This window comes from Serpula lacrymans, assembly GCF_000218685.1.
Source record: "Serpula lacrymans var. lacrymans S7.9 unplaced genomic scaffold SERLAscaffold_6, whole genome shotgun sequence".
NCBI lineage: Eukaryota > Fungi > Basidiomycota > Agaricomycetes > Boletales > Serpulaceae > Serpula > Serpula lacrymans.
In genome coordinates, this window is record NW_006763295.1 from 302617 (window position 1) to 327455 (window position 24839).

At 47.1% G+C, this 24839-nt stretch overlaps 7 protein-coding genes across 7 annotated transcripts in view; 5 read left to right on the forward strand and 2 right to left on the reverse strand.

Moving 5' to 3' along the window:
* Positions 1-122: 122 nt before the first annotated feature.
* SERLADRAFT_464990 (uncharacterized protein) lies at positions 123-1318 on the reverse strand (the record flags this gene model as incomplete). The annotated part of the gene is made up of 2 exons (XM_007317256.1): positions 123-1240; positions 1290-1318. One exon carries the CDS (start codon positions 1170-1172, stop codon positions 393-395), a length of 780 nt encoding a protein of 259 aa, XP_007317318.1.
* A 3364-nt stretch (positions 1319-4682) lies between these two features.
* On the forward strand, positions 4683-7090 carry SERLADRAFT_464994 (uncharacterized protein; the record flags this gene model as incomplete). Its single annotated transcript, XM_007317257.1, has 13 exons — positions 4683-4922; positions 4991-5087; positions 5141-5277; positions 5338-5463; positions 5521-5770; positions 5827-5952; positions 6013-6115; positions 6179-6265; positions 6320-6354; positions 6404-6450; positions 6506-6628; positions 6684-6713; positions 6765-7090. 13 exons carry the CDS (start codon positions 4750-4752, stop codon positions 6949-6951), a joined length of 1521 nt encoding a protein of 506 aa, XP_007317319.1.
* Positions 7091-7201: 111 nt separating this feature from the next.
* Positions 7202-9958, forward strand: SERLADRAFT_464997 (uncharacterized protein; the record flags this gene model as incomplete). Its single annotated transcript, XM_007317258.1, has 13 exons — positions 7202-7594; positions 7659-7755; positions 7819-7955; positions 8023-8148; positions 8211-8460; positions 8517-8642; positions 8702-8804; positions 8869-8955; positions 9015-9049; positions 9099-9145; positions 9202-9324; positions 9380-9409; positions 9466-9958. 13 exons carry the CDS (start codon positions 7434-7436, stop codon positions 9656-9658), a joined length of 1515 nt encoding a protein of 504 aa, XP_007317320.1.
* Positions 9959-10063: 105 nt separating this feature from the next.
* On the forward strand, positions 10064-12282 carry SERLADRAFT_436957 (uncharacterized protein; the record flags this gene model as incomplete). Its single annotated transcript, XM_007317259.1, has 14 exons — positions 10064-10224; positions 10290-10386; positions 10442-10582; positions 10668-10771; positions 10837-10915; positions 10994-11086; positions 11139-11264; positions 11324-11426; positions 11491-11577; positions 11636-11670; positions 11723-11769; positions 11826-11948; positions 12004-12033; positions 12090-12282. 14 exons carry the CDS (start codon positions 10064-10066, stop codon positions 12280-12282), a joined length of 1419 nt encoding a protein of 472 aa, XP_007317321.1.
* Positions 12283-14291: 2009 nt separating this feature from the next.
* SERLADRAFT_464998 (uncharacterized protein) lies at positions 14292-16259 on the forward strand (the record flags this gene model as incomplete). The annotated part of the gene is made up of 2 exons (XM_007317260.1): positions 14292-14540; positions 14594-16259. 2 exons carry the CDS (start codon positions 14389-14391, stop codon positions 16134-16136), a joined length of 1695 nt encoding a protein of 564 aa, XP_007317322.1.
* A 135-nt stretch (positions 16260-16394) lies between these two features.
* SERLADRAFT_448199 (uncharacterized protein) lies at positions 16395-20496 on the forward strand (the record flags this gene model as incomplete). The annotated part of the gene is made up of 17 exons (XM_007317261.1): positions 16395-16406; positions 16463-16586; positions 16643-17116; positions 17184-17307; positions 17365-17859; positions 17917-18054; positions 18107-18194; positions 18253-18354; positions 18406-18749; positions 18802-18898; positions 18957-19063; positions 19138-19261; positions 19328-19789; positions 19842-19966; positions 20026-20125; positions 20185-20249; positions 20307-20496. The coding sequence occupies 15 exons, from the start codon at positions 16692-16694 to the stop codon at positions 20412-20414; spliced, it is 2904 nt and encodes a 967-aa protein (XP_007317323.1).
* Positions 20497-20833: 337 nt separating this feature from the next.
* SERLADRAFT_414887 (glycosyltransferase family 2 protein) overlaps positions 20834-24839 on the reverse strand; it is a gene marked incomplete at both ends in the record, with an annotated part of 5132 nt that continues 1126 nt past the window's right edge. The window contains 3 exons of the mRNA XM_007317262.1: positions 20834-22746; positions 22797-23032; positions 23216-24739. Of these exons, the coding sequence (XP_007317324.1) occupies positions 21172-22746; positions 22797-23032; positions 23216-24739 (3335 nt within the window). The remainder of the gene's footprint in view (positions 22747-22796; positions 23033-23215; positions 24740-24839) is intronic.

A 24839-nucleotide genomic window follows, 5' to 3' on the forward strand; every position in this document is an offset into this window, starting at 1 on the left:
TGGACGCCGGTCCGTAAATCGCACGTGACCCATCTATAGCTTCGCCCAAGATGGTAACCCACTACGGTCAGACACTATCCCAACTTAACAGCGATTCTGTCGATCATCGAGCTGCTAAAATGACATTTAACAAGAGGTTACGCTTGATTTCTGCGATCGCGTCGTACTAATAGTATACATACAAGAACAGTACAAGAATTGCCCACTGGCATGAACTTCACTGAGTCATAGGCATGGATTTTGAAAGGATTCGACAGACGGGAAATTGATGGCGAAAATGTTACATTGAGATGATGTCGACGAACTGAATGTTTTGCGTGAACTAGAAAAGAGACTGTGTACCTTGCAATGAATTTCCTTCGGGGGATGCGAGTTGAGAAGGTGAAGTTGGCTCAAGGTCGCGTGGATGGAATCGACGATCCCCCACTCCTGCGCCTGCGGCCACCGCCACCGGATATACCAGGTCCTGAAAAGCGATGCGAATGTTCGTTGCCCCTACCTCGGCCTCTAGACAACGGATCCCCATTATCAACTGCGCTCTTTTTGCCCCTACCTGTCCCCGGGAGACGGTTCCTGGTATGTGCCTCATCGGAGCCTGAGCTTGATTCGGATATCGTCCCTTTGTACATGGTCCCAGTAGCCGTACGGTTTCTTCCGCTGACTGCTTCGCCAGGAGTTCGACATGGTTCTGAAGGGGATCGTTTGTGTATAGTGTAATATTCATCCTCGCATGTACCATCCACCGAGAGGTCAAGATTGGGACTTCCAGACGAGGACGAGTTCGAGATCTCCGAAGACGCAGGTGTCAATGGGGTGTACGGCATCTCAGGAGATCGTGAGATCGAGGCCAAACTTTGGGAAGGGGTTAGAGGTTGACAAATGTCGCCAGAATCAGAAGTAGAAATTGGAGGCAATCCAGGTTGAAGTTTCGGGATGTCACGTAATTTACCTGGTCTGTCCTTCGCGGTCTTTGAAATATTACCGTCCTCCCTGCTGACGAAAAGCTTTGCGTATGCCTCAGCTCCTTCGCCGGTCCAAGCTCGGCCTACTCTTTCAATATCATTTGGGCTCCAACCTTGTTCCATGGCTTCGTTGACATCTTCCTCACGCAACATTGCTCTCCAGGCTTCCTCGGTAATGCTGGGAGAGTGATATTCGACTGAAACGCTCATACTGATTTTGGAAGTTGTCGAAGGGCGTGTGATTACCCATGTCCCTCGACCATATTTCCCATACCACTCTGCAGGCTTAAGTGAGTTCGATGAAGTATAAGTTGACAATGGACGCACCTAAGTTAGTGAGTTTAGGGCACCTCCGAACAAAGCGTTTAATATCACGTAGATGAGGCATTGAAGGATCATCCATTACGTCATTTGAAAGGCAAGTTTGTGTCTTCATTTGATCAAAGTCGAGTAGCTGAGGTAGTACAGATTTAGCTCTTAAAGTAGGGGACTGGGCGGGCGTCGGGAGAGAAGAGGTTATTGGTAAGGATGGACGTGGAGGTTTACCTGGTGCGTGAATGGGGTTTACGCATATCGAAAGCTTCTGTAACTTAGAAAGCGATGAAAAGGTGGACGTGAGCGTCAGGAGTTTGGTAAATGGTGCATCCAAGCATATTCGGACACTCTACGGAGACGATCGATGAACGAACGGTGTCAGTGAGAGAAAACGAATTACCTCCAGCAGACAGCAGCTTTCGAGGACAATCCGCAGGTCTGCGATTCCCCAAGCCCACCAGTCACACTCCAATGTCGTCAGCTGACTACACTCCTTGACCCGCTGAATGAATTCAGCTGGAACAGGCTTCAGTGCAACTGTATCGTCTAATGTTGTATCAAACGTTACAAGACCGTTCTCTAACCGTGGAGGAGCTTCCTGCCGAATAATGGATAGGGTCGAAAGCGTGTTAAAAGGAATAGCATAAAGCGAGCTCAGATGATCTGTAGTCCAAGAGTGATGTGGGCCATGTTCATTGATTATTACCTGGAAAGATTTCATCGTTGGGGAATGCTTGCTCAGCTTGGACCAAACATGGCGAGTAAGGCGACCTGCACGATATTCAGCGATTAGCCAAAAAAAAAAACGCCAACTGTGTGGTCAATACCTTGGACTCCATCCAACGAAAAGTCTTCCAGATTTTCGCAGCCCTCGACGATAGCAATGATACCTCTGTCACTCAGCTTTGTGCCATTCGTTCCTATCTTCAATCTGCGAATTCTTTTACCGGCTTCCACTAGTTTCTCACACAAATAATCATCCAACCACACAAAGTCTACGTGAACTTCCTCGAGAGACGAATATTCTCCCACAGCAGATAAAAGGTGTGCAAGCGCTTTGGAGCCCACTTGAGAAAAGCGTGATAATTTCAACGAAAGGACGGGTAGGTTGACTAGCAAGGGAAGGGAAAGGCCGTCCCACTTCGGAAGATTACATCTTACGATCGAACTTTCACAGCGTGATTTTGACGCTGGACTGTAAGAGAACCGCAATAAGCGGGTGTTGTGTATAACAAGAGTCTAAAGCAAAGATTATTAAGTTTGGGTGTGGATAAGATATCCACTAATAATTACTTCGCATAGCCCATCAGGAGGGAGGAAGATGCTTCGCCAGTCAAGTTCTTCAAGGTTGGGGCACGACTTGAAGATCATGACAAGGTCTTCAGATTGAATGGGATGAAATGCATTGAGAGAATCTGTTACACGTGTTTTCATTTCACCGCCATGATTAAGCGGGGAAACGAAACGTGGAAATGAAGTAGACGCGACCACTGGATCAAGGATCGTGATCTTCCGTACCATTGCGCCATACTTTCGTGGATTGGAGAGAATGGGAGAGATAACTGAACTTGATGTAGATGATCCCAGAGTTAAAGCACTGTCTGCAATGGATATGGCACCAAACAAGACGCGTATAGCCGACTCGTGAACCCGCGAACCGAGTGAGGATAGGAAAGTTGATTGGAGAGAAGGGTAATAATGCAAACTTGTGGCTACAAGTTCTGTAGACATCCGAAGATAGTTCAACATTCGATTGGGATGACTGACAAGAGAGTATTCGGTGCTTACTATCCAATAAAGAGTCGGGTAATATATCCCAGTATGAGCTCTTTCCCCCAGGAAGTACAATAGAAGTATCTCGCGTTGAAAATGGGCTATCCATCAAGATTCCCTTGTCTTTGAAAAGTAAGAAAAGTAAGCAAAGAAGTGCTATCACATCAAAATGTGAGCAAACGACTTTGGCAGCTAGCGATGGAGTTGCCAGCCAGTGCTAAAACTCAGCAACAAAGTGAAACACGGTAGCCAGAGATTCCGATAAACTGACAGGTTTTATGATTTTCACGGGCAAAAGTGAAACGAGACTTGTTTCAGGAGCATAAGACGCTGAACTTCATAACCCTCAGACGTCGAGGATCCTCGTTGTAACCGTGACAGTGACGATGGAGGAGAACGCATGGACTCGGAGCTTTCCTTCGAGGATAGAGTGCTCGCGTGTATGGTCCTGTTATTTTAGTTACTTCTGGGCAACCATCATCTGAGCTTTGCTCATCAATGTAGCTTGAAGCTTGAAGCTCGTCAGGTCACTGGGGAAGCACAGCGAGAGAATGCGATGACTACTCAAGGATTCAAAATGAAAGACATTCTGCAGCCCGTGCTTGTGCAATGATGGAAACCAGTCGCGGTGCTATGTGACTCGTAGAATGGCTTTGGCTTCGAATTCTTGCGTGAGTGCCCAGTCGTTTTCAATGGCACTAACTAATTATAACCTTGTATTCTCAGCACACAGCTGATATTCATACTGACTTGATATGAGTTGTAGCCGGTCACTGAAGAGTAAACTTCTTTTGTTGCTGAGATCATTCAAGTAATATTGACTTGATATGTCTTCCTAACCATCATTCCACTTGAGAGCTCTCAGAGTAGAGATGTTATAGTCGCTGACTAGCTGCTGTCATTTTGTCCTATGTAGTGGACCTCTTTTCTGTGTATCGTGGCATATGAGGCCTCAGCATGATGTTGTCAAATTCATTCAATGCATGCCGTGCCCTTATCCCACCAATTCCGTCGCATGTAACAAAGACTCTTTCTTGTCGATCGGACCCGTCACCATTGCCAGAGTCAATACATGCTCTTTAGCGCAACCTCGGATGGGTACTCCAAGCCTGTTATACAAACGGTGTCTTTTTGGGTATCTAATTATCCCGTGAGTCGTCCGCTCCTCTCACGCCTAAGTATAACTCCGATTCACTCTTGTCGCCGAATATACATTTCTGACTTTCATATCTCACGTAGTTTTTGAGGATCATGCATCGATCATGTTCGAGGCTACCATGGACTCCGCAACATCGTTCGACAAATGCCCATCTCACGGGACTTTTCCTCCCGGATTACGTACAATAGCATATTAGAGAAGTCACCAGTGGTAAAGAAGGAAAGGAGGCAAGATCGGGTCAACTTGGAGTGTTGTTTGAATGCAGGTATTACCGGTACCTATATTCAAACAACCACATCGAATGGACATACAAAGACTCAAGGCGGCTTCATTTGGACCGGTGAAAAGAAGGCAAACATATTGTATCCCCACTGGCTTCTTTTTGGATAATCAGCATGACGCTCTCACTCCTATCAAGCTAGCCGGAAACCCGGACAGATGTTTATAAGGAAACCTTGATTATTTGCTGAGGCATCAAGCTTCGTTATAACTTAACTGACCTTTGCTATCACCCCCTAGATTGGTGACTGCCGTGGAAATATGCTGCAGCCCACTGTTACTGTTGATTCGAAGGCACTCGCTAGTTTGATATGTGTTCTGCTTATAGGCGGTGCTCTTGTTAAGAGGACATTACGTATCAAGTCTACTCTGCCCTTGCCACCCAGCCCGGAGAAAAATCATTGGCTTTGGGGGCATGTTCTGCCCGTTCAATAGTGAGCTATCTTTTTCTGGAACGTTCCCATTGAATGCTCTGAATCACTGATATCTTTTGACTTCGCAGTGGTTTTCTCCAAGTCGAGCAGTGGATCAAGGAGCTGGGTCCTGTCGTACATGTTAGGTACGGGAGGGAGTCGGTTGTCATCGTAGGGCGTCACCAGGTGCTTTGTTATGTTTCGAGAGACTCTCGAGTTTTTACTCATACTCAAAAAAGGCTGCCATTGACATCATGGAGAGGCAAGGAGGGTCGACCGTTGATAGACCTAGGTCAGTTGCTGCAGGGGATATGCTTTCTGGTGGTCTGCGAATGTTGTTCTCTCCCAGCGGCGACAGGTTCAGAAGAATGCGCAGGAAAGTCTTTTTCCTTTCGCCTTCACTGATACAAATCCTTATTTGGAGTTAAACCTACAGGGCGGTCCATACCCATCTGCAACCCAAGGCTGCCGAGACATATGAGCCAATCCAAATGGACAATGCAAAGAACACGATATTTGATCTCCTAGATAGCCCGGATAAATATACACTTCACGCACGTCGGTACGATTGTCCACTACATGTCATGACGGCCTATCCAATAAACTCACCTACTAACAGGTATGCCGCTTCTGTGATACAGAAAGTCGCTTACGGTAAAACAACACCAACATCTGGTACTGACCCTGAAGTACAGCACGTGCGGCTCTCGCTCGACAGGTTGCGCCATGCTATGCGGCCCGGCCAATATTTTGTAGATACTTTCCCCTTCTTGAAACATCTGCCTTGGTATGGCCGTGAGTTGAAGAAGTGGCATCAGGATGACTTGAGACTTTATACCAGTCAGCTGGGTAAAGTTCAGAAGCAACTGGCAAGTGTGATCATCCGTCGAAGTTTTCGGTAATTTGATACCGTTTCGACTGATAGGAATCAAACCAAGATGTAGGGCCTTCGTTCGGAAAATACCTACTAGAGAGTAGCACAGAACATGGATTGTCGAATTCGGAGATGGCCTATCTCGCGGGTTCATTTTTTGCTGCGGGTTCCGATACAGTAAGTTCACCTAACGACTTGAAAACCGCATCTGACGCCCTCATGATCCTGCTGTGGTAGACTGCTGTAGCTATCTGTGCCATGATCGTATCTGCAGCGGTTCATCCTGAAGCTCAGGCCAAAGTGCAAGAGGAACTTGATAACGTGATAGGCCGACAAAGAGGTGATCATCGTCGTAGTATTAGCCTGATCGTGATTGAAGTCTTGTCTTTGTAACGAATAACAGCGCCCACATACGATGACGTAGATATGCTACCCCAGCTGCAGGCATTCATTCAGGAAAGCTTGCGTTGGAGGCCCATTGTCCCGCAGGGTAGGTGCATGGTTCTGTATCATGGACTGATGCTGACGAATTCCACGTGGATAGGTTTGGGTCATCGAGTCAACAAAGACGTTATCTGGGTACGTGACTGCTGAAACACCTTATGTCCGTCATTTATTCTCAGTAAAGGGAAATTATCTTATACCTGCCGGTACTACTGTATTCGGAAATCATTGGTAGGCCACGAAGTATTCCTCCAGTAATGTGTCGACCGCTCATCATGCATTGAAGGGCTATTTCGCGTGATCCAGACGTTTATCCTAATCCCGAGAACTTCGAACCTCAGCGATGGCTGGATAGTCAAGAGAAGGTAAGAGAAGACTTGAAATTTCCTACCTTTGGGTTTGGGAGACGGTAAGTTAGCATCCTCGTCTGCTCTTGCAATGTGCTCAGGGGTTATTCATTGCAGAGTATGCCCAGGACAACACGTTGCTAATAGGTCAGTATCAGTGGATCGTGTGCAGTCATTTTGATTTTGACTTAGACTCAGGTCGGTGCTCATCAACACCTTACTAATCCTTTGGGCGTTCCGGTTGTCTCTGGAGCCGTCTGAAAAGACCAACGACATGGCATTCATGAACGTGGTTATCCCCAAGGATGCGCCCAAGGTACATTTTGAGAAGCGCATCGACGAAAATCAGTTGAGGTTCATGATGGAAAGGTACTCTGAGCTCTAACTTGAAGTATGATAGTCCTTGATGCAGTTGTGATATCAATGCTCGCCGTTGCTTGTTTGGCTAGTCCAGTCGAATGGATGGCGATACCTCATGCATGTTTTAATCGAGTTAAACGTTAAATATTGACCACAATTTTCGTGTCTGCTGTGTGAGGGGTACTTAGGTTGATGTGCTTACATACACACAATTTAAATCCCGATGCGGCATTTGGCCGAATGACATATTGTCAACAGCCCCAAATCACAGGTCTGCTATTGGAGAGGTCACACCGACTGTATTTGGTTCATTGGAGAAGCCTCAAAGTTGTTTTGCTATTAGAATTGACTATCGTGGTCTTTGTGTCATAATGCATCACGTTCCGGCGAATCCTTCCTGAGCTACGTTGGCCGGTTTCCCGAGAGCATTCATATAAAGTTACCATCATTGCTTGCCTTATATCTGCTACTTTTCACCTCTTCGAAATCAGAATACAGGATCAAACGATGGAAATCGACCCCAAGGTTGTGGGAGGCTTGGTCTGTTTGTTGCTAGTAGGAGCTGGAATCAAGGCAAAGCAAAGCTCCAAAGCTAGCGGGAATTTACCTTTGCCTCCCAGTCCACCAGCGACGCATTGGTGGTGGGGACACGAGGTTCCTGCCCAGTAGTACGTTTTCCACCGCAGAAAAAAGTCAACGTTACTTACGTGTTGCTTTTGCTATTCTTATCAGCGGGTGGCTCAAAGTTGAAGAGTGGATCAACGAGTATGGTCCTGTCATATCTATTAGGCAAGGGAGGGAAACAGTCGTCATCGTAGGCCGCCACCAGGTACAACCATTTTCGTATCGTATACGAATAGCATGACTATATGCTAATTGTTTGGTCTATAAGGCCGCTATTGATATAATGGAAAAACAAGGGGGCTCAACACTTGACCGTCCCAGTACGGTTGCCGCAGGAGATATACTGTCTGGGGGTTATAGGTTTGCTTTTACGCCTGGTGGAGAAAGGTTCAGGAGGATGCGTAGGCAAGTACACGCTCTCCGTTGCCTGTACTGTGACGTTTTAGTAACTCCAGAGTATCCGACATCGCAGAGCCGTTCACACACATTTACAGCCTAAAGCTGCTGAGAAATACGAATTAATGCAGATGGATCACGCCAAGGACACAATCCTCGACTTGATCAATGATCCAAGCAAGTATGGTCTTCATGCCACGAGGTATGTATGCTCTACTTTGTAAACTTTGCGATTCCCCGTATTTAAATTGAACTTATCCACAGGTATGCGTCCTCCGTAATACAGAAGGTTACGTATGGTAAAACGTCGCCCACCTCCGCCGATGATCCTGAGGTTCAACAAGTGCGACTATCACTGGACAGGTTACGTTATGCCATGCGACCTGGTCGATATCTAGTAGATACATTGACATTCTTGAAGTATATTCCTTGGTACGGTCGCGAGCTGAAGAAATGGAATGCGGAGGATCGTCAACTTTATACTGGCCAGCTTAATAAAGTGAAGAATCAGTTGGTCAGTTATTTCTTATACAAGTATATCCAGTCTCTTGAATGTGTGGAAATCATCAGGACAACAATGAAGACACAGGACCTTCGTTTGGGAAATATCTACTTGAGAACAAGACAGAGACCGGACTGACAGAAATGGAAATGGCTTATCTAGCAGGTGGTTTCTTTGCTGCTGGCTCTGATACGGTACGTTTTGTCTTCATTTATATGTATTTTCTCATTAATTCATCCGTTTTGGGACACAGACAGCTGTTGCTATCTGTATTATGATTGTTTCTGCTGCAACTCACCCAGAAGCCCAGGCGAAAGTACAAGCAGAGCTTGATTCCGTAGTAGGTCTGCAAAGGGGTGAGATTTTTCGTCGTCATGAGTGTATGCACCCTTAACCAACGCTGTGGTTACTTCTTTGTAGCTCCTACGTTTGCAGACATTGATAATGTTCCACGACTTCAGGCATTTATCTTGGAAAGTTTCCGGTGGAGACCTGTCGCTTCTACAGGTATGAGATCTTTTCTAGCTTCTGCATCCTTTCTTGTGGATCACTTACGTTCGCATTAGGTTTGCCTCACCGTGCCAACAAAGACATCATCTGGGTATGTCTTGATTACATTACTGCTTGGATAGTATTTCACCGTAATATAGGGGAATTACTTCATCCCTGCTGGCACAACTGTGGTTGGAAATCATTGGTATGCTGCGAACCTTATGTGGAATCAAATGACGCACGTCTGATCCACTGCCGCAGGGCTATTTCCCGCGATCCTGATGTATATCCCAACCCGGACAGCTTCCAACCTGAACGGTGGTTGGATAGTCAAGGGAAGATAAAAGACAACATCAAGTTCCCCACTTATGGCTTTGGAAGACGGTAAAACTAATATTATATTTCTTCCTTTTGCATGGACTGATAGCTATCAATGCAGAGTATGTGCTGGACAGCATGTCGCCAACAGGTCAGCATAGTTTCATTATACAGACTTTATCGCTATCGCTCACATTGATTTTTCAGATCGGTATATATCAACACTGTACTTATCCTCTGGGCCTTCCGACTTTCTCTTTGTGATCCCTCAGAGGCAGTCGATGACATGGCTTTCGCGGCCGGAGCTATCCCATCAGTAATCCCAAAAATATCATTCGCAAAGAGGATGGACGAGGACAAGCTGAGATACATGATGGAAACATACGCAGAAGGACTGTAGTCACGTTTAGTTCCATTATCGTATTCTTAGTTTCATCTATGTTTTTCTCAGCCTTTCGACTCAGAGTTGTCAATGGCCCAAAAGAACTGCCCTTGTAATAATCAGTTTCTTGATGTGACTTAGGCCTAATCTCGGTTCCAGATTCTAGGTGGGCGGAATTTAAAATTTGTGCAGGATTTTCTCTCCTAAATTGAAACCTGGATCCTAGTCCAGGAATATGGCCCGTCCTCTTTCTGTCATCAGCATCACGTTCCGGCGAATGCCTCCTGAATGATGTTGGCCGTTTTCCCGAGAGCATTCATACTTATACGGTGGCCACGAATGCTAGGATGCTTTCTACATATCTCATCTTAATTCTCAGCTCGTATCTGCTACTTTTCACCTCTACGAATTCAAGATCAAACTATGGAAATCGACCCCAAAGTTGTGGGAGGCTTGGTCTGCTTGTTGTTAGTTGGAGCTGGAATCAAGGCAAGGCAAAGCTCAAAAGCTAGTCGGACTTTACCTTTGCCCCCCAGTCCACCAGCGACGCATTGGTGGTGGGGACATGAGGATTCTGCCCACTAGTACGCTTTCTACTGCACAGTAAAGTTGCACGTCATTCATATATTGTTTTTACTATTCTTATCAGTAGGTGGCTCAAAGTTGAAGAGTGGATCAACGAGTATGGTCCTGTCATATCTATCAGGCAAGGGAAAGAGACAGTCGTCATCATAGGCCGTCACCAGGTATCATCGTTTCCGTCTCGTGCACGAATAGTATGCCGATTGTTTGGTATATAAGGCTGCCGTCGATATAATGGACAAGCAAGGGGGCTCAACTGTTGACCGTCCTAACATGGTTGCAGTGGCAGATATCCTGTCTGGTGGTTATCGACTTGTCTTCACATCTGGTGGAGAAAGGTTCAGGAAAATGCGTAGGCAAGTACATTTTTTTCGTTGTTTGTACTGCAACGTTTTAGTAATTCCAAAGTATCTGACATTGCAGAGCCATTCACACACACTTCCAGCCCAAAGCTGCAGAAACATACGAAAATATTCAGATGGATCACGCCAAAGACACAATTATCGACTTGATGAATGATCCAGACCAGTATGGTATTCATGCCAGGAGGTGTGTATACTCTGCTGTACACACTATGCGATTTTCTTCATTTTTAAATTGTCAATTAATCACAGGTATGCTGCTGCTGTAATACAGAAGATTGCATATGGCAAAACATCGCCTACCTCTGCTGATGATCCTGAGGTTCAGCAAGTGCGATTAGCGTTGGATAGAATACGCTATTCTATGCGGCCGGGCCGATATCTAGTGGATACATTCACTTTTTTAAAGCATATCCCTTGGTATGGTCGCCAGTTGAAGCAATGGCAAAAGGAAGATTGTCAGCTCTATACTGGCCAGCTTAACAAGGTCAAGAAACAGCTAGTGAGTGCTTTCTTATGCAAACACCCGATTCTTTGAGTGCGGATATTATCAGGATGACAATGTAGACGTGGGGCCTTCATTTGGGAAATATCTACTTGAGAACAAGTCAGAATATGGACTAACAGAAACCGAAATGGCCTACCTAGCAGGTGGCTTATTCGCTGCTGGCTCTGATACGGTGCGTTTCCTCGCAATTCACCATATTATGGCATTCATCCATCTGTATGGGAAAATTAGACTGCTCTCGCGATCTGTATCATGATTGTATCTGCCGTAGTGCATCCAGAGGCTCAGGCTAAAGTACAAGCAGAGCTTGATTCCGTAGTAGGTCTGCAAAGGGGTGAGATTTTTCGTCGTCATGAGTGTATGCACCCTTAACCAACGCTGTGGTTATTTTTGTGTAGCTCCTACGTTTGCAGACGCAGATAACCTTCCACAACTTAAGGCATTTATCTTGGAAACTTTCCGGTGGAGACCTATCACCTCTTCAGGTGTGAGACTTTTCTTTTTAAGCCTTCACATCCGTTCTTATGGATTACTTTCCATTAGGTCTATCTCACCGTGCCAACAAGGACATCATCTGGGTATGTCTTTATTGTATTTCTGCTTGGATAATAAGTTTTTACACGATTATAGGGGAACTATCTCATCCCTGCTGGCACAACTGTGGTCGGAAATCACTGGTATGCTGCGAAGAGTTTTTAAAATGTAATGTTACACATCTAATTCGCTGCCGCAGGTCTATTTCCCGCGATCCTGATGTATATCCCAACCCGGACAGCTTCCAACCTGAAAGATGGTTGAATGGTGAAGGGAAGATAAAAGACGACCTCAAGTTTCCCACTTACGGTTTTGGAAGACGGTAAACTAATATATCTTCTTTTGCGTAGATCATGGACTGATAGTTATTACTGCAGAGTGTGTGTTGGACAGCATGTCGCCAACAGGTCAGCATAGTTTTATTATGTAGATTTTCTCACCATCACTCACGTCTATTTTTCAGATCTGTATACATCAACACTGTACTTATCCTCTGGGCCTTCCGACTTTCTCTTCGGGATTCTTCAGAGCAGGTCAATGACATGGCCTTCATGATGGGAACTATTCCACCAGTAACGCCAAAAATATCTTTCGCAAAGAGGATGGACGAGGACAAGCTGAGATACATGATGGAAACATACACGGAAGGACTGTAGCAAGGTTGTAGTCACGGATTTCGTCTTCTTAGTTTCTTCTATCTTTGTCAGAACTTTCGACTCAGATTGGTCAATAGTCCAAAAAATTACCCTTGTCGTTATCGATGCCATGCTGTATCGTGAATTCCCCATCTACACACTACGAGCATTCGCCGAAATCACTTGGTGCGACATACCAAAAGCACAGCGCTGACTGAAAGCCTACTATGGCTATGCTCCGGACCATAATTGGGAGTGAAAAGGTAAACAATGGGTCTAATATCGCATAACTATTCCTTTATGGGATGAGCCAAACCATCCCGTTCTAGGATATGACCGTAACATCATAATCACAGTAAGCCTATTCTTTGACTGTTGCAGATAATTTTGGCTGTTCCAGAGCTGCCACTTATCTTTCCCTTTGTGCGACAGGGAAATGCAATCCCACAAAGACTAGCAGTGAAGAATAGATAAAGACCAAACATGTATATTTTTACCTTTTGATTCTTTGTTCAATCTTGGAGCACACCGGTGAAAGTTTTCCATTTGCATCTCTGGTGTTAGACTGTTGCAACTTGCTATTTTGGCAATTGCTCGTAGTGACACTACCTATCTGTTATAAAAAATGTACGTCACATCCTAAGTCGTCCTACCGAACCGGCATCTGTTTCGCTACAGTGCCGCGCTTGTGCCAGTAGTTACACTTTAACTTCCATGAGTCTTCCATGATGCCTGCAGTGAAATGTAAGAGCTCTGCACTATCGCTAAATTCAAGCTCACAACTAATTTACGTTTCGGTAGGATGATGTCCTGCAACCTTCCTCTGCATAATGTAATAAGTTCTTGTCAGAGGATTTATTTAGATCCAAGCGTTCCGTTTCAGTCGCTTGCTAGCGCTCCGAATCACTGCAAGGCCTCGAGGCTTACCTTCTTCGGCGTTCTATCACTATCACGATGCAGCTACGCATGCACATGCCAAAATGACATGGCCATTTGGGCTTCAAAACTCGGCTTTTTATCCAGTCTTTTAGGACCCACCTTTAAGCCATCATGCAAACGTCTATCCGCGAAATATTCGACGACTACATCCATAATTCATTGCCAATATACTTGTTGCGTCTACCCGACATCTCTTTGATGAGCAGGGATGACGTGAAGGAAGAAGTCACACCTTACGTTGAACAATTGGAGGCAACATACCATGGCAGGAACATAGACGACGTAGAGGGTGAGATCAGAGAGCATTTGAAGGAAGAGCTCGGGTATGCTATTCTATCCCACAGATGGCTCGGGAGAGGTGAACCTACGTTCCATGATCTACAGTCGGAACGGTCTGTAGAGAATCTGGTCGCGGGTGCAGGAGTCGAGAAACTTCGGACGTTCTGCGATAAGGCATTCAAAGATTTTGGATGCAAGTGGGCATGGTCGGATACATGCTGTATCAATAAGAGCAGCAGTGCGGAGCATGAAGAATCCATTCGCTCCATGTTCACTTGGTACCAGAATGCGAAGGTGTGCATTGCATACTTGGGCGATGTAGAGGAAAACAATTGGCATAAGTCTACTTGGTTCTCACGAGGCTGGACTCTCCAGGAACTTCTGGCTCCCCATCGTTTGAAAATCTTTGTCAGTGGCTGGAAGCCGCTTACCAGCACTGGCGACAACGATAAAAGTAATGGTCGCGTTCTACAAACTTTATGGCATGCCACCAGTATACCGATTGGCGATCTGCAGAAGTTTGAGCCTGGTTTGGACAGAGTACGGGAGAAATTGGCTTGGGCTTCGAAAAGGAAGACAACACGGACAGAGGATATGGCATATTGTTTGATTGGTATCTTCGACATCAGCCTTCCAATCTCATACGGGGAAGGGAACAGGGCTTTTTATAGATTGCAGGCCGAAATTATGCGGAATTCCAATGACTGGGGAATGTTATTATGGAAGGGAGAACCCTCCAGATACAACAGCGCTATTGCTGCCAGCCCACAGTGCTTTACGCCCATTGATGCCAATTCTATCACAGATGTTTTGATTAACGTTGCTGCAGACATTGCCCCCGACATAGTCACAAGCGGGTGGCAAACATTCCGTGACAACACTCGCGTGAATGTTCGCAAGATCATCTTAATGTACGAAGGTCGATCCGCTATCGTTGCCCAGCGCCATGACCGCTATTTCCCCGGATATCGAGAAAGGATACGCGCACCTTCTTCAGCCTCCAACATCAACGAAATATATGGTAATCAGAAGAACTTCATACATCTTTCAATGGCCGAGAGGTAAAATCTTGTAACCTTACACTTTTGTTTGTTGACCAATGGTCTCTATTTAGCAGCTCTGAGGGTAATCGTACTCCGGAAAGCATGCCTAGTGGCTGGTCACTAAGACCAAGTACCGGCAATGACGCGAACGTGACAACGTATCGCAACGAAATTTCTGGAGACCAATACAACCACGTCTATGCGGTAAAAAGTGACTGGAGTACACCTGCCCCAGGGCTTGTGAGCTCAGCAAGTGCTCGAATACGTAGTCTCGCTCCCAAGCTCCTACAGCCCACACCCCTAATCTATCGTAATCGCGTGTTTGGCGATCAATTCAATGCTCAAGTCACACCTGCAGGCCTACTTGCAGAAGATATAACAAGCAAAAGCTATGTAGGCAGATGCGAGTTAGAGCAGCGACGGGCTTTGTCAAAGCTCTTAGATAACTATAAAACCTTGGTGAAGGTTACAGACGATGGCGGAATGAACCTGGTAGATCTAAGCGTGGATCATGATAACAAGATCTTGGGTAACCAGTACAATTTTACACCAGTCATGGTCTCCGGAGATGCGCATCGTGGCCATGATTTTACGTTGCATTGGAAGGATAGCCAGCATAACTATATTTATCCAGGTCAGCTAGTAACTTTCGAAAACAAGATTCAAGGCAATCAGCACAATGTTACGGGCGACCCCTTTTTGGAGCAACAGACCGTCCGTCGCAATAGAATTCAAGGGAATCAATATAATACCATTCATATGGATGTATACGAAGATTCGTTCTACCGGCCCACTGCACGTCTAGGAGATTTTAACGATATACAAGGCGAACAAGAAACATGTTTTCTTCTTTCACAAGATAATGCAAATGACTTACCAATAACAGTTGTGTGCGGCGACTTGACCGCAGATTTAGCTGCTGTCTGGGGTATGGGCTCCGCTATTGTCTCAGACTTGGATGCAGATTCTGATATCGATCGAGACGACGATCTTGTCGGACATGTCCGTCATCATATTCAGCACGCCATTGATCATGCCATCTACGAAGCTGCTCGACAGATTGACGATACACTCCAACAACTCGACTCATCCCTAGCCCAGTGCAACTTCGAGATACAGTCGCGAGTCCGTCAGTATCTACACGAGTATTTCAACTCAATCAAGCTTCCTCCATGGATCTTAAAGGCGTTACGCGAACGTACAATGACAACAGTCAGCGCGCAAACATCATTTATGCTTAGTCAAATGGGATTGTGTCTCACACTCCCATTACTCAAGGTGCATTCTCTTCGGATATTGAAGGTCGAAGGCACATTGCGCACATACGAGCTGGAAATAGAGATGTTGAACCCTCTGGTGATTGAAACTACCCAGGAACTATTATCGCCGAAAACTTTGAAGGTCGCGATGTTAGACTCGAGAGAATACGCTGGCTTCAACATTTTGAACGATCTAGGGCCCCAGGAAGATCACCATCACCAGGCGCTTCTGCTACGGCTAATACGTGCCGACGTGAAACAGTACAGGAAAGTAAGAACGAATGATATCATCCATGTGCAGCACCATAGGGGGAGGGACATTATAAGTCGTATAGATACTGTGTACGTGAAGTGACAAATCCGACAGAGCACTGTAGTTTTTCTCTATCGATCTCATTCGTGTCGTGCAGCCCCAATATTTTCTCTAGCATCGAAGCATCATGCGTGTTTCTCCTACATATATCATACTTACAGCTTACAGTCAGAGACAGCATCAGCGAATGAGCTTTCGAACTATTAAATGAAAACGCGTCATGCCACGTGATTCGGTCCAGTAAGTAAAACGAGTTCAGTCGATAGCTGAGTGTTACCGGCACCAAGTTTGCTATGGAACATGATAACCTCTGTAAGGACATTTTGTTATCTTCCTATAGTTTGGTTTAATTGATGGCGACATTGAAGGGTCTGATGACCTGGTTTCAGATAGTGCAGAATCTGACATAGAGCAAGAGGATGACTACGATTCTACGGAAGACGAAGTTGGACCACCTGAAGGGGCTGAAATAGAGATTGAGGGTGACTTTGAGTATGTTAGCACAGTACCAGAGGTATAAAGGCTATCGTTGAACTTGTCACGTACAGTCGGCTTGTGCAGACCATTCGGGGGACTGAAGGTAGCTCAAGTTCCGGGATGTTGAGCAAAGATTGGGATTTCAACATCGAGGAGCACGATGTCGAGTTCAAAGATGATTTGCGTGCAGCTTCTGGCATTGGAAAAAGAAAGAAGAAGGCACGTACTTATTATTATTGTTCTATGTTTCGGTGTTTCACCATTGTTCTACAGGTTAGTCGGCAGCATGGACCGGTTTTATCACACCAAGTGCGTTCGCTGATTGGAGAGGGTAATCAAGCGTACGTCGACAGTGATCTACCAGAGGCGATACGAATCATGCAGGAGGTCATCCGTATCGAACCTCGTGCTGCGTCGGCATGGTCTGTTCTGGCACAGTGTTATGAGGATACGGACGAACCACAAAAAGCTCTTCAACTTCGCATTATGGCTGCGCATCTTAGACATGATGCCGAAGAATGGGATCGATTAGCAAGACATTCTAAGTAAATCTAGCCAGGACTATCGTACAAATTCAATGAAACCTACTGACTTGCATTCCAATCACTACAGGGATCTGGGGTACAACCAGCAAGCTTTATATTGCTATCGTAAATTATACCGTTTGGATCCTTCTAACGTCGATGCCTTATGGGATCGAGCTTGTTTAGCTAAAGACATGGGTGAACTTCGAACAGTGCGTGATTTCCCTTTTTCTCTACGTCTCTGACAAGTTCACCGTGTCCTTCCTTAGGCTCGTCACTCATTGGTTGCCATCCTCAAGCGTTTCCCTCACGATCTTACTGTTCTCAACGAAGTCCGCCCTATTCTTATAGAGTTGTCGGAGTTGTCCCTTTGTGCGTCACTATACCAAGGTGCCTTTGATCATCATCAGCAAAGCAATTCCCTGGGACGAGCGGATGGTACTCGCGAGGACAACGAGAAAGCTGCGAATCATTTCGGTCTCTTGGAGGTTCTAGTACTGGCCGATCTATACAATTCGTTAGGAGAGTACGAGCACGCCATAAACACGATCCGTAAAGGATGTCGGTGGCTTCAGGGTCGCGCTGCACAAAAATTTTGGGACGTATGTGACGATGATCGAGAGTACGATCTACCAGGTGATGACGGAGGAGACATATATCCCAGAGCTGGGGATGTTAGGCCAGGCTTGTATACTCTGGATGTGAACGCTAGACACCGCTTGGCTATCGCAAGACTCAAGTTAGGTGAAATTGAAGAAGGGAAAGTACGCTATGCCTCGTTCTATAGTCCTGGATCCCTCTAACCGTTTGTCACGCCCCAGATGCATGCAAATATCGTCCTTTCCCAAGATGCTTTCGATTATGGCGCTTTATTCGGAGAAACTGCAGACGCCTTTTTTGAGCTGGAGATGTATGCTGACGCCGGTCCTATATACGAGCTCCTTGGATCCGACGCAGCTGTGAGTTGATTCTTTGAATACAATGTCAATCAGACTGATAAATTTCCCATAGACAAGCAGCCTCTATGTTCTTCTTCAAGCAGCCGTCTGTCGTCGAATGCTTGGAGACCTACGCGAAGCGGTGGACGTATATCAACAAGGTAATTTTGGCTTGAGACTTACTATGCACAAGTGTTGTCGGGCTTAGGAAAGCTGCAGTTATAGATGCTGATCCAACAAACAATGAAGCTAAGATGAAGCTGGCTGAATTATATGAAATAATGGATGAACCAAGGAAAGCGCTCGAGTTGGTGTACCAAGGTCTATTGAGTTCATTCTGGAGTAATATCAGTTACTAACTTGTATCTGTAGTCATCGATTCCCGGAAAAGACGTGCTGTACAGCGAGATGAAGGCGTCAAGGATCCGAGTGAGAATTCGCAGGGTGCTTCCTTGTTCGAAGAGAAGTCGAAATCTAAGGCCAAGGCATCTACAAATAAAAATCAAGGCAGGCTCACTATTGCTCAGCTACGTGACCTAGAAGAACAGAGAAAGCAAGAAGTGATGAAAAGTTACAAGCGCGTGGAAGAGTTATGGCCCCTGATTCTTACCAATACGCAAGGGGAACATGAAGAAGCCGAGAGGGAATGGGTGCTGGAAGCTGAAAAGCTAGTGGAAACATTCAGGGAAACCCGAAATCTATTTCTTACCACGAGGGTACGTCTGATTGTCCTCGGACTATATAATAGCCTCTCACAAATTCCAGTAGCATAATCCATTTCGTGGTATGTTCCCGAGATATCGATCCAAGCGGCTCCATGAAGAAGCAGAAGAAAATCGTATGGTATCGCGACTGGAGTTGATTGGTATGTGTGTCTCCATTAGATAGATCAGTGTCAATTTAGCGCATTTCCCTCCTACCAGAGCAGGGAAACCTTTTACGGAGGAGCAAGGAGGGCGAGGACTCACGAGCGAAGGTCGACTTCTATCGTGGACTGTCTTTCGACAATTGGTTAAGGATATTCATGCAGGTTTGGCTCAATCTTCTTATAGTGGTGATAAGTCCTGATTTGAACACCCGTTATGTGCATGGTAAATCTCTTAGTATGCTTTCATTTTGACGAAACGCAATCAGTACGAACTTGCTGATGAAGTTCTTCGCCATATCATGATATCAAACGCATATCGAAATCCTGATCTTCAGGATACTATTCGAATTACACTAATAAGTGGGTTTCGTCTAACTCCCTTACATCATGCCCTAAATATGTCTTACATCTTCTGATTTTTGGTAGCATGTGCCATGATGAGCAGACGTTATACAGTCGTAGTCGAACAATGTCGCAAATTGATCAACACCCATCAATTCAATAATGAACCGTTTCGTATCCTAGTTGTTGCGTTAGCGAGTGGTCTACCCCCAACTGATTCTTTTATTTCTTCAACTCTTCAAAAACATCTCTTCAGGGAGATCAAGCTTAATGATGCCGCAATTAAAAAGCCAGATACGCTCAAATGGAACGCAACAGGAGGACGATACGTACTGACTACTAGTAAAGCCGTGGAAGGTGAAGACATGGCAAAACTTAACGAAGGCGAGGATATGTTAGAAGAAGAAGGGGAGGAGGTACTTGCAGAAGAACCCACAGACGCAGACAAAAACAAACACCCAAGAATTCCGATCAAGGACAACCCTATGATAGTCGCGGTATATGGGCAAGTATGTATTGCAGCGAAAAGTTACCAGAGCGCAATATGTAAGTCTGTGGTCTTTGTGCTTTCTTTGGCTTACTCTGAATGATGTTTCAGTTTATTTACTACATGCATACGACTACTGCCCAAACGATCCTACGATTTGTCTGTGCTTGGCTATTGCTTCCATCGGCCGTGCGATGCAACGCCAATCAGACAACCGCCATCACCTCATTGCTCAAGTAAAATATATTAGTCTTCACCCTTCATGTGGCTGAAATTCAAATTCATTTGATGACAGGGAATGGCCTTTCTTTCTCAGTATCGCACCCTACGAAAATCCTGTCCTGATGGCTTGGCTGAAGTCGAATTCAATTTCGGAAGAGCATTCCAGCAATTAGGTACTTCAAATGAACTTTTGTTTATCGTCCTCCAAAGCACACTTATCCCCCATTTTCAGGCCTACATACTCACGCTGTCGTGCATTATGAGCGTGTGCTCGAGCTAGCTGAGACTAACCATGCTGTCAGTCATTTCTTCTTACGGCTTTCGTACTCGGCACTGAGGATTTATTCTTTCTAGGAACACGGTCTTACAAAAGAGGCTGCATATAATTTATCTCTAATCTATGTGACGACTGGGGCCATCCCTTTGGCTGACGCTCTCTATCGCCGCTGGCTATCCCTGTAAGAACACGAACTGTAACTCGATCGGTATGTGCTGTACTAGTAGAGTAGATGGAATACAATCAGAGAGGCGGATCATGGTAGAAAACCATATGTGGAAGACCCGTATGCTTCTGACTAGCCCGTGAGTGTTTGAAAAATTCTGGTGAGCGTTGGCGTAACAAATGCCAGGGGGGGCAGGACTTGACTGGTTCTGGGGTATACTTCGCAGCCCATGGAGTGACTTCAATGTCGAGGAGCCCAGCGGCATGTGGGGAACCCTGGGTGATATGCGAATCAGCCTTGTTCGATCCTATCTAAGTCTATAGCTAGGATATATATATATAATTTATAAACACGTCCACGTCAAGCCCCTATCGTACATTCTAACAGTATCAAAGTCGCCATTGCACCAGTAGCTTGTTTTAAGTGTTTTAAAGATATGTTGCCAAGAAAGTGCATTCGTATCGTCCACCCTTGAACAGATATACGCAAGTGTGGGGGGGGGGGATATGGGCTTGAGCTAATACACCCAGAATATCGTAAAGATGCACATGAAAAATCTGTAAATATTCCAGGAGTGTGACAAGATAAAAGGACAAAAAGAGAAAATAATGTGGAATAGAGGATATCAACAACAGTAATAGTACCGATTCTAAGATTTCAGCTACACACAAACCCACATCCCCCTCACACACACACACACACACAGAGAGAGAGAGACAGACACACACGAAAAGACAAGAAAGAAAGAAAGAAAGGAAAAAGAGTAAACAGAGTCCTTAAAACTTCCCTCCAGGGTCCAACGGACCCAACGGCCCATACCTCTCTCCAGACCCCGTCCGTCCCCCACCTCGTGATGCATCGCGTATCGGCGTCGTGAAAGACATGGGAGGTATAGCCGTCGGCGTCACAGGCCCGCCGGCACCAGGCGACGTCGAGCGCGTCAACGGCGCATACCCATTCAACAGCTGCGCCGACGCGTTATCCGCAAGCTGATATCTCGCGCCAAACGACGCAGACTGTGGCGTCCGCTCCGGCGTCGTCATCGTCGTCGGCAGCTCCTCCTCCCCATCCTCAAACCCACTCTCCAACATCGCCTCCAACTCTGCGCCGTCTAGCACTTTCCCACCCTCGATCGTGTCTGCGGGGACGAAGAGGCCGAGGGGCGGAGGTGGGTACTGTGAGTTGTACTCGTTGTATCCCCCGATCTGCGGACCCCAGTGGTCGTCTTCGGAAGAGGTGACGGAATAGGTATCCGAGCCTTCCGACTGATGGCTCCTCACATCCCTGCGCGCGCTCAACAGGTCGTTTTCGCCCGTATAGTACCCCCCATGCATCCGCTCGAAATCTCTTCTTCGTCTCTCTTCTCGTTTGATCTTTCGGAGCCGAGAGCGCTCCCAGTCTTCCCAGCGACGCAGAGGCACCGACGAGCCGTCAAAGACGCCTTCGCCGGCGCCGTGTCCCTCCCCCTTCGCCTCTCCCTCCACCTTCCTCGTCTCTCCCCACGAGAAATCATCGAAATGCCAAAACGCGTAGACGGGCAGGACGAAATTCCATATAGGCAGCGCCGCGAGGTAGATCAGCATCCAGAACACGTACACGATCTTTCGCGTCGTGATCAAGATCAGGACGGCGGGGAGACCGAGGACGGAGACGAGGAGCATGAGGGGGATGGCTTCTTCGAATGTTTTGGGCGGTGTGAGGATCATGTTGACGATCAGCATGTAGGTGAGGCCGATGGCGATGGGAAGGACGACGGTGCCGAGGAGGTCCATGAAGACGACGAATTGCATGCTGAGACAGAACGTCCCGCAGAGGTTGCGCACGAGGACGAGTTCCATGAGATTATGGATAGTAGAGTTGATCCAACGCCGGCGTTGTGAGAGGAGTACAGAGAACGTATCAGGAACGACCGTTCGGCATCGAGCCTGGGGTAAGAACAACATTTTGCGATTCGGAAACGTACGGAGGAGGATGGTGGTCAGGAAACGGTCTTCGCCGAGGAGGAGGAGGTTCTTCTGGTGGAGGGTGTGGACTTCTGTTTGACTGTATTCGCGGACGATCTCTGGTTTGGTGATGAGAGGGACCCAGTCGTTGCCTGAATCTCTGCGGGCTTTGAGGCGGAACATGGAGAAACAGCCTGGTAGGCAGGAAACACCTCCGAATACGGATTCAAAGGCTTTGGCGAGGTGGTGAGAGATGAAGTACTCGAATACTTGGATGGCTGTGACCCAGGACTGTCGTTTGTTGGCTATACGCGTCTCACCGCAGACGCCCATGATGAGCTGGTCGTGATGCATGCAGTTTACCAAGTACTTGAGAGAGTCGGGGAACACTTTCGTATCGGCATCCACCTGCAGCCAAGGTAAGAGAAGAAAAGTCACGGATAAACGACGGTACGTACCATTAAACAGACTTCAAAGAAATCAGGGGTCACGCCCATAAGCACGTGAAGCTTTCGGAATAGGTCAAAATCCAAAGGTGTCATCCGATCGTTGTAAGTGACACGAGAGAAAAAGTTCATGAGGATGAGTTGACTGTCCCGTTTACCGCGATTGCCTGGTTTCTTCTCTGAAGAAGCCTCTGCCTCCGTTCCACATTTGACTATGATCACAGTAGGAGTCCTACGGCCCGCAATGGCTGGAAGATAACATCAAGGATTTGCTGCAGCCCATGAAAAGAAGCAACTTACTGTAATGACCGGCATAGATCATAGCCCGGTTTTCCCTCTTGGAACTGAGCCGATGGCAAAGTAACTCATCGGTGTGGGGTTCCCAAAGCGAGGATCCGCTTCCAACAAGCTAACACAGATATCTGGCGTACTCTTCTTTTCGCCTGCTCCCGTGATCATGCCATCGGCAACGATGAACAACAACTTGCGCCTATCCGAGTACTCCGTCAGCGATATAGAATCCAGGGTCGTCCGTAGCGACTCCTCGCCTTCCGAATAACACGTCACGAGGCAGATTGCAAACAACTCTGCACCGATCTGAGCGAGACTCATTACTGGGGGCGCGTTGTCGGTCGAAGCGATGAGCGTCGTGCTCGAAGACATGGCGAGAGACCGCATGGATTTGTTGTTAGTGGCTGGAGGCTTTGCGAGTTTTCCATTCTTTGGCCCAGCCCAAGGAGCCGTCCCTGTTTTGTTGTCGATCGAGATATTAGCGCCCTCCGGTAACACGGCCGGACTGATCGCGGACCGGTTAAGGTGCATCGTATCGGGTGGACCAGCGAGCCTCTCTGACAAGAACCAGTTGAAGACGCAGGCCATGGCGAAGCGGACAAAGACGAGGGAGAGGATGACGATGAGGCCGACATACAAGAATAGGGAGGAGATGAAGCATCCGGGAGTGACTTTGTCGATGTTACCGGCGTAGTAGCGCTGAGTCAGGCACGGGATGGCGGATTTGATATCTGATCTGGCGTAAAATAGCATGGTGCCGTCTTTTCCACTTGAAGGGTCTTGGTTTCGCAGGACTGTGCGTATGGCGAGGTCGAGGTCGTCGCCTGGGATGGGGTTGTGGTGTAAGCTCATGTAAGGACCCATGTTGAGTACTGCGCCGTCGATGACAAAGTAATTTGAGAGATTTGCGACTTGGCTCCAGTCGTAGCCGACGAGAAGGGACATGCTGAGGATGTCCAGCTGGGAGAAAGTGGAAGATGAGTTGAGGGGACCGAGTGGACAGGGCGTGGCGGTGTTGCAGGGTGCGTCGAGGGCGGCACGAAAGCTGAGTCCGTCGCAGGCGGGGTAGTTTGAGGCTGAGCGAGTGAAGTAGGGAGTGATATCCTGGCCTGGCTGCTGGGAGGTGAGTTGGAACAAGTCGACGCCTGTGGGAGACTTTGCAGCGGTGATGTTGAAGAGGACGCCCTGTACGCCGAGAGACTCTGCGACTGAGCCCATTGTAGAGTACGTTGCAGGGTTGTTGCCCGAGTCGCTGGGACAGAGGACCTTCTGTGTTCCGACGGTGATGAAACCGACGGCGAGACAGAGGAGGACGATGATGAAGCAGAGGGCTATTTTCTCTCTCCAGGCCTGGATCATGGTCTTGTCGCGCAGACCGCCTATTGAGCTGAGGACAAAGGAGGGTGCCCAGAAGGTGATGACCTGCGAGAAGAGACGCCATGCGTCGAAACCACCGCCAAAAGAAGGGACGGGGATGGAGCCAGAGGCGGAGGGGGTGAGGGAGGAGGGGGGATTTATGAGGGGGACGGGGGCCACACTCCGCTCTGGGCGAGTGAGCGTCTTGGTTCTGCGGACAGTGGTGCCCGACGAGATGGGTGCACGGCTGGTGGGTATGGGCACGTCGCTCCTGCCATGTCGTGCTGCAAACGACGAGGCCATGTCCGCTGTTTGTGATGCACAATGGCCGTAAAAGAGAGACGAGGGAATGTCAGGAATGTCGGGAATGTAAGTCCCATGTAAAAAGACGTCGGGTGAAGAGCCGCC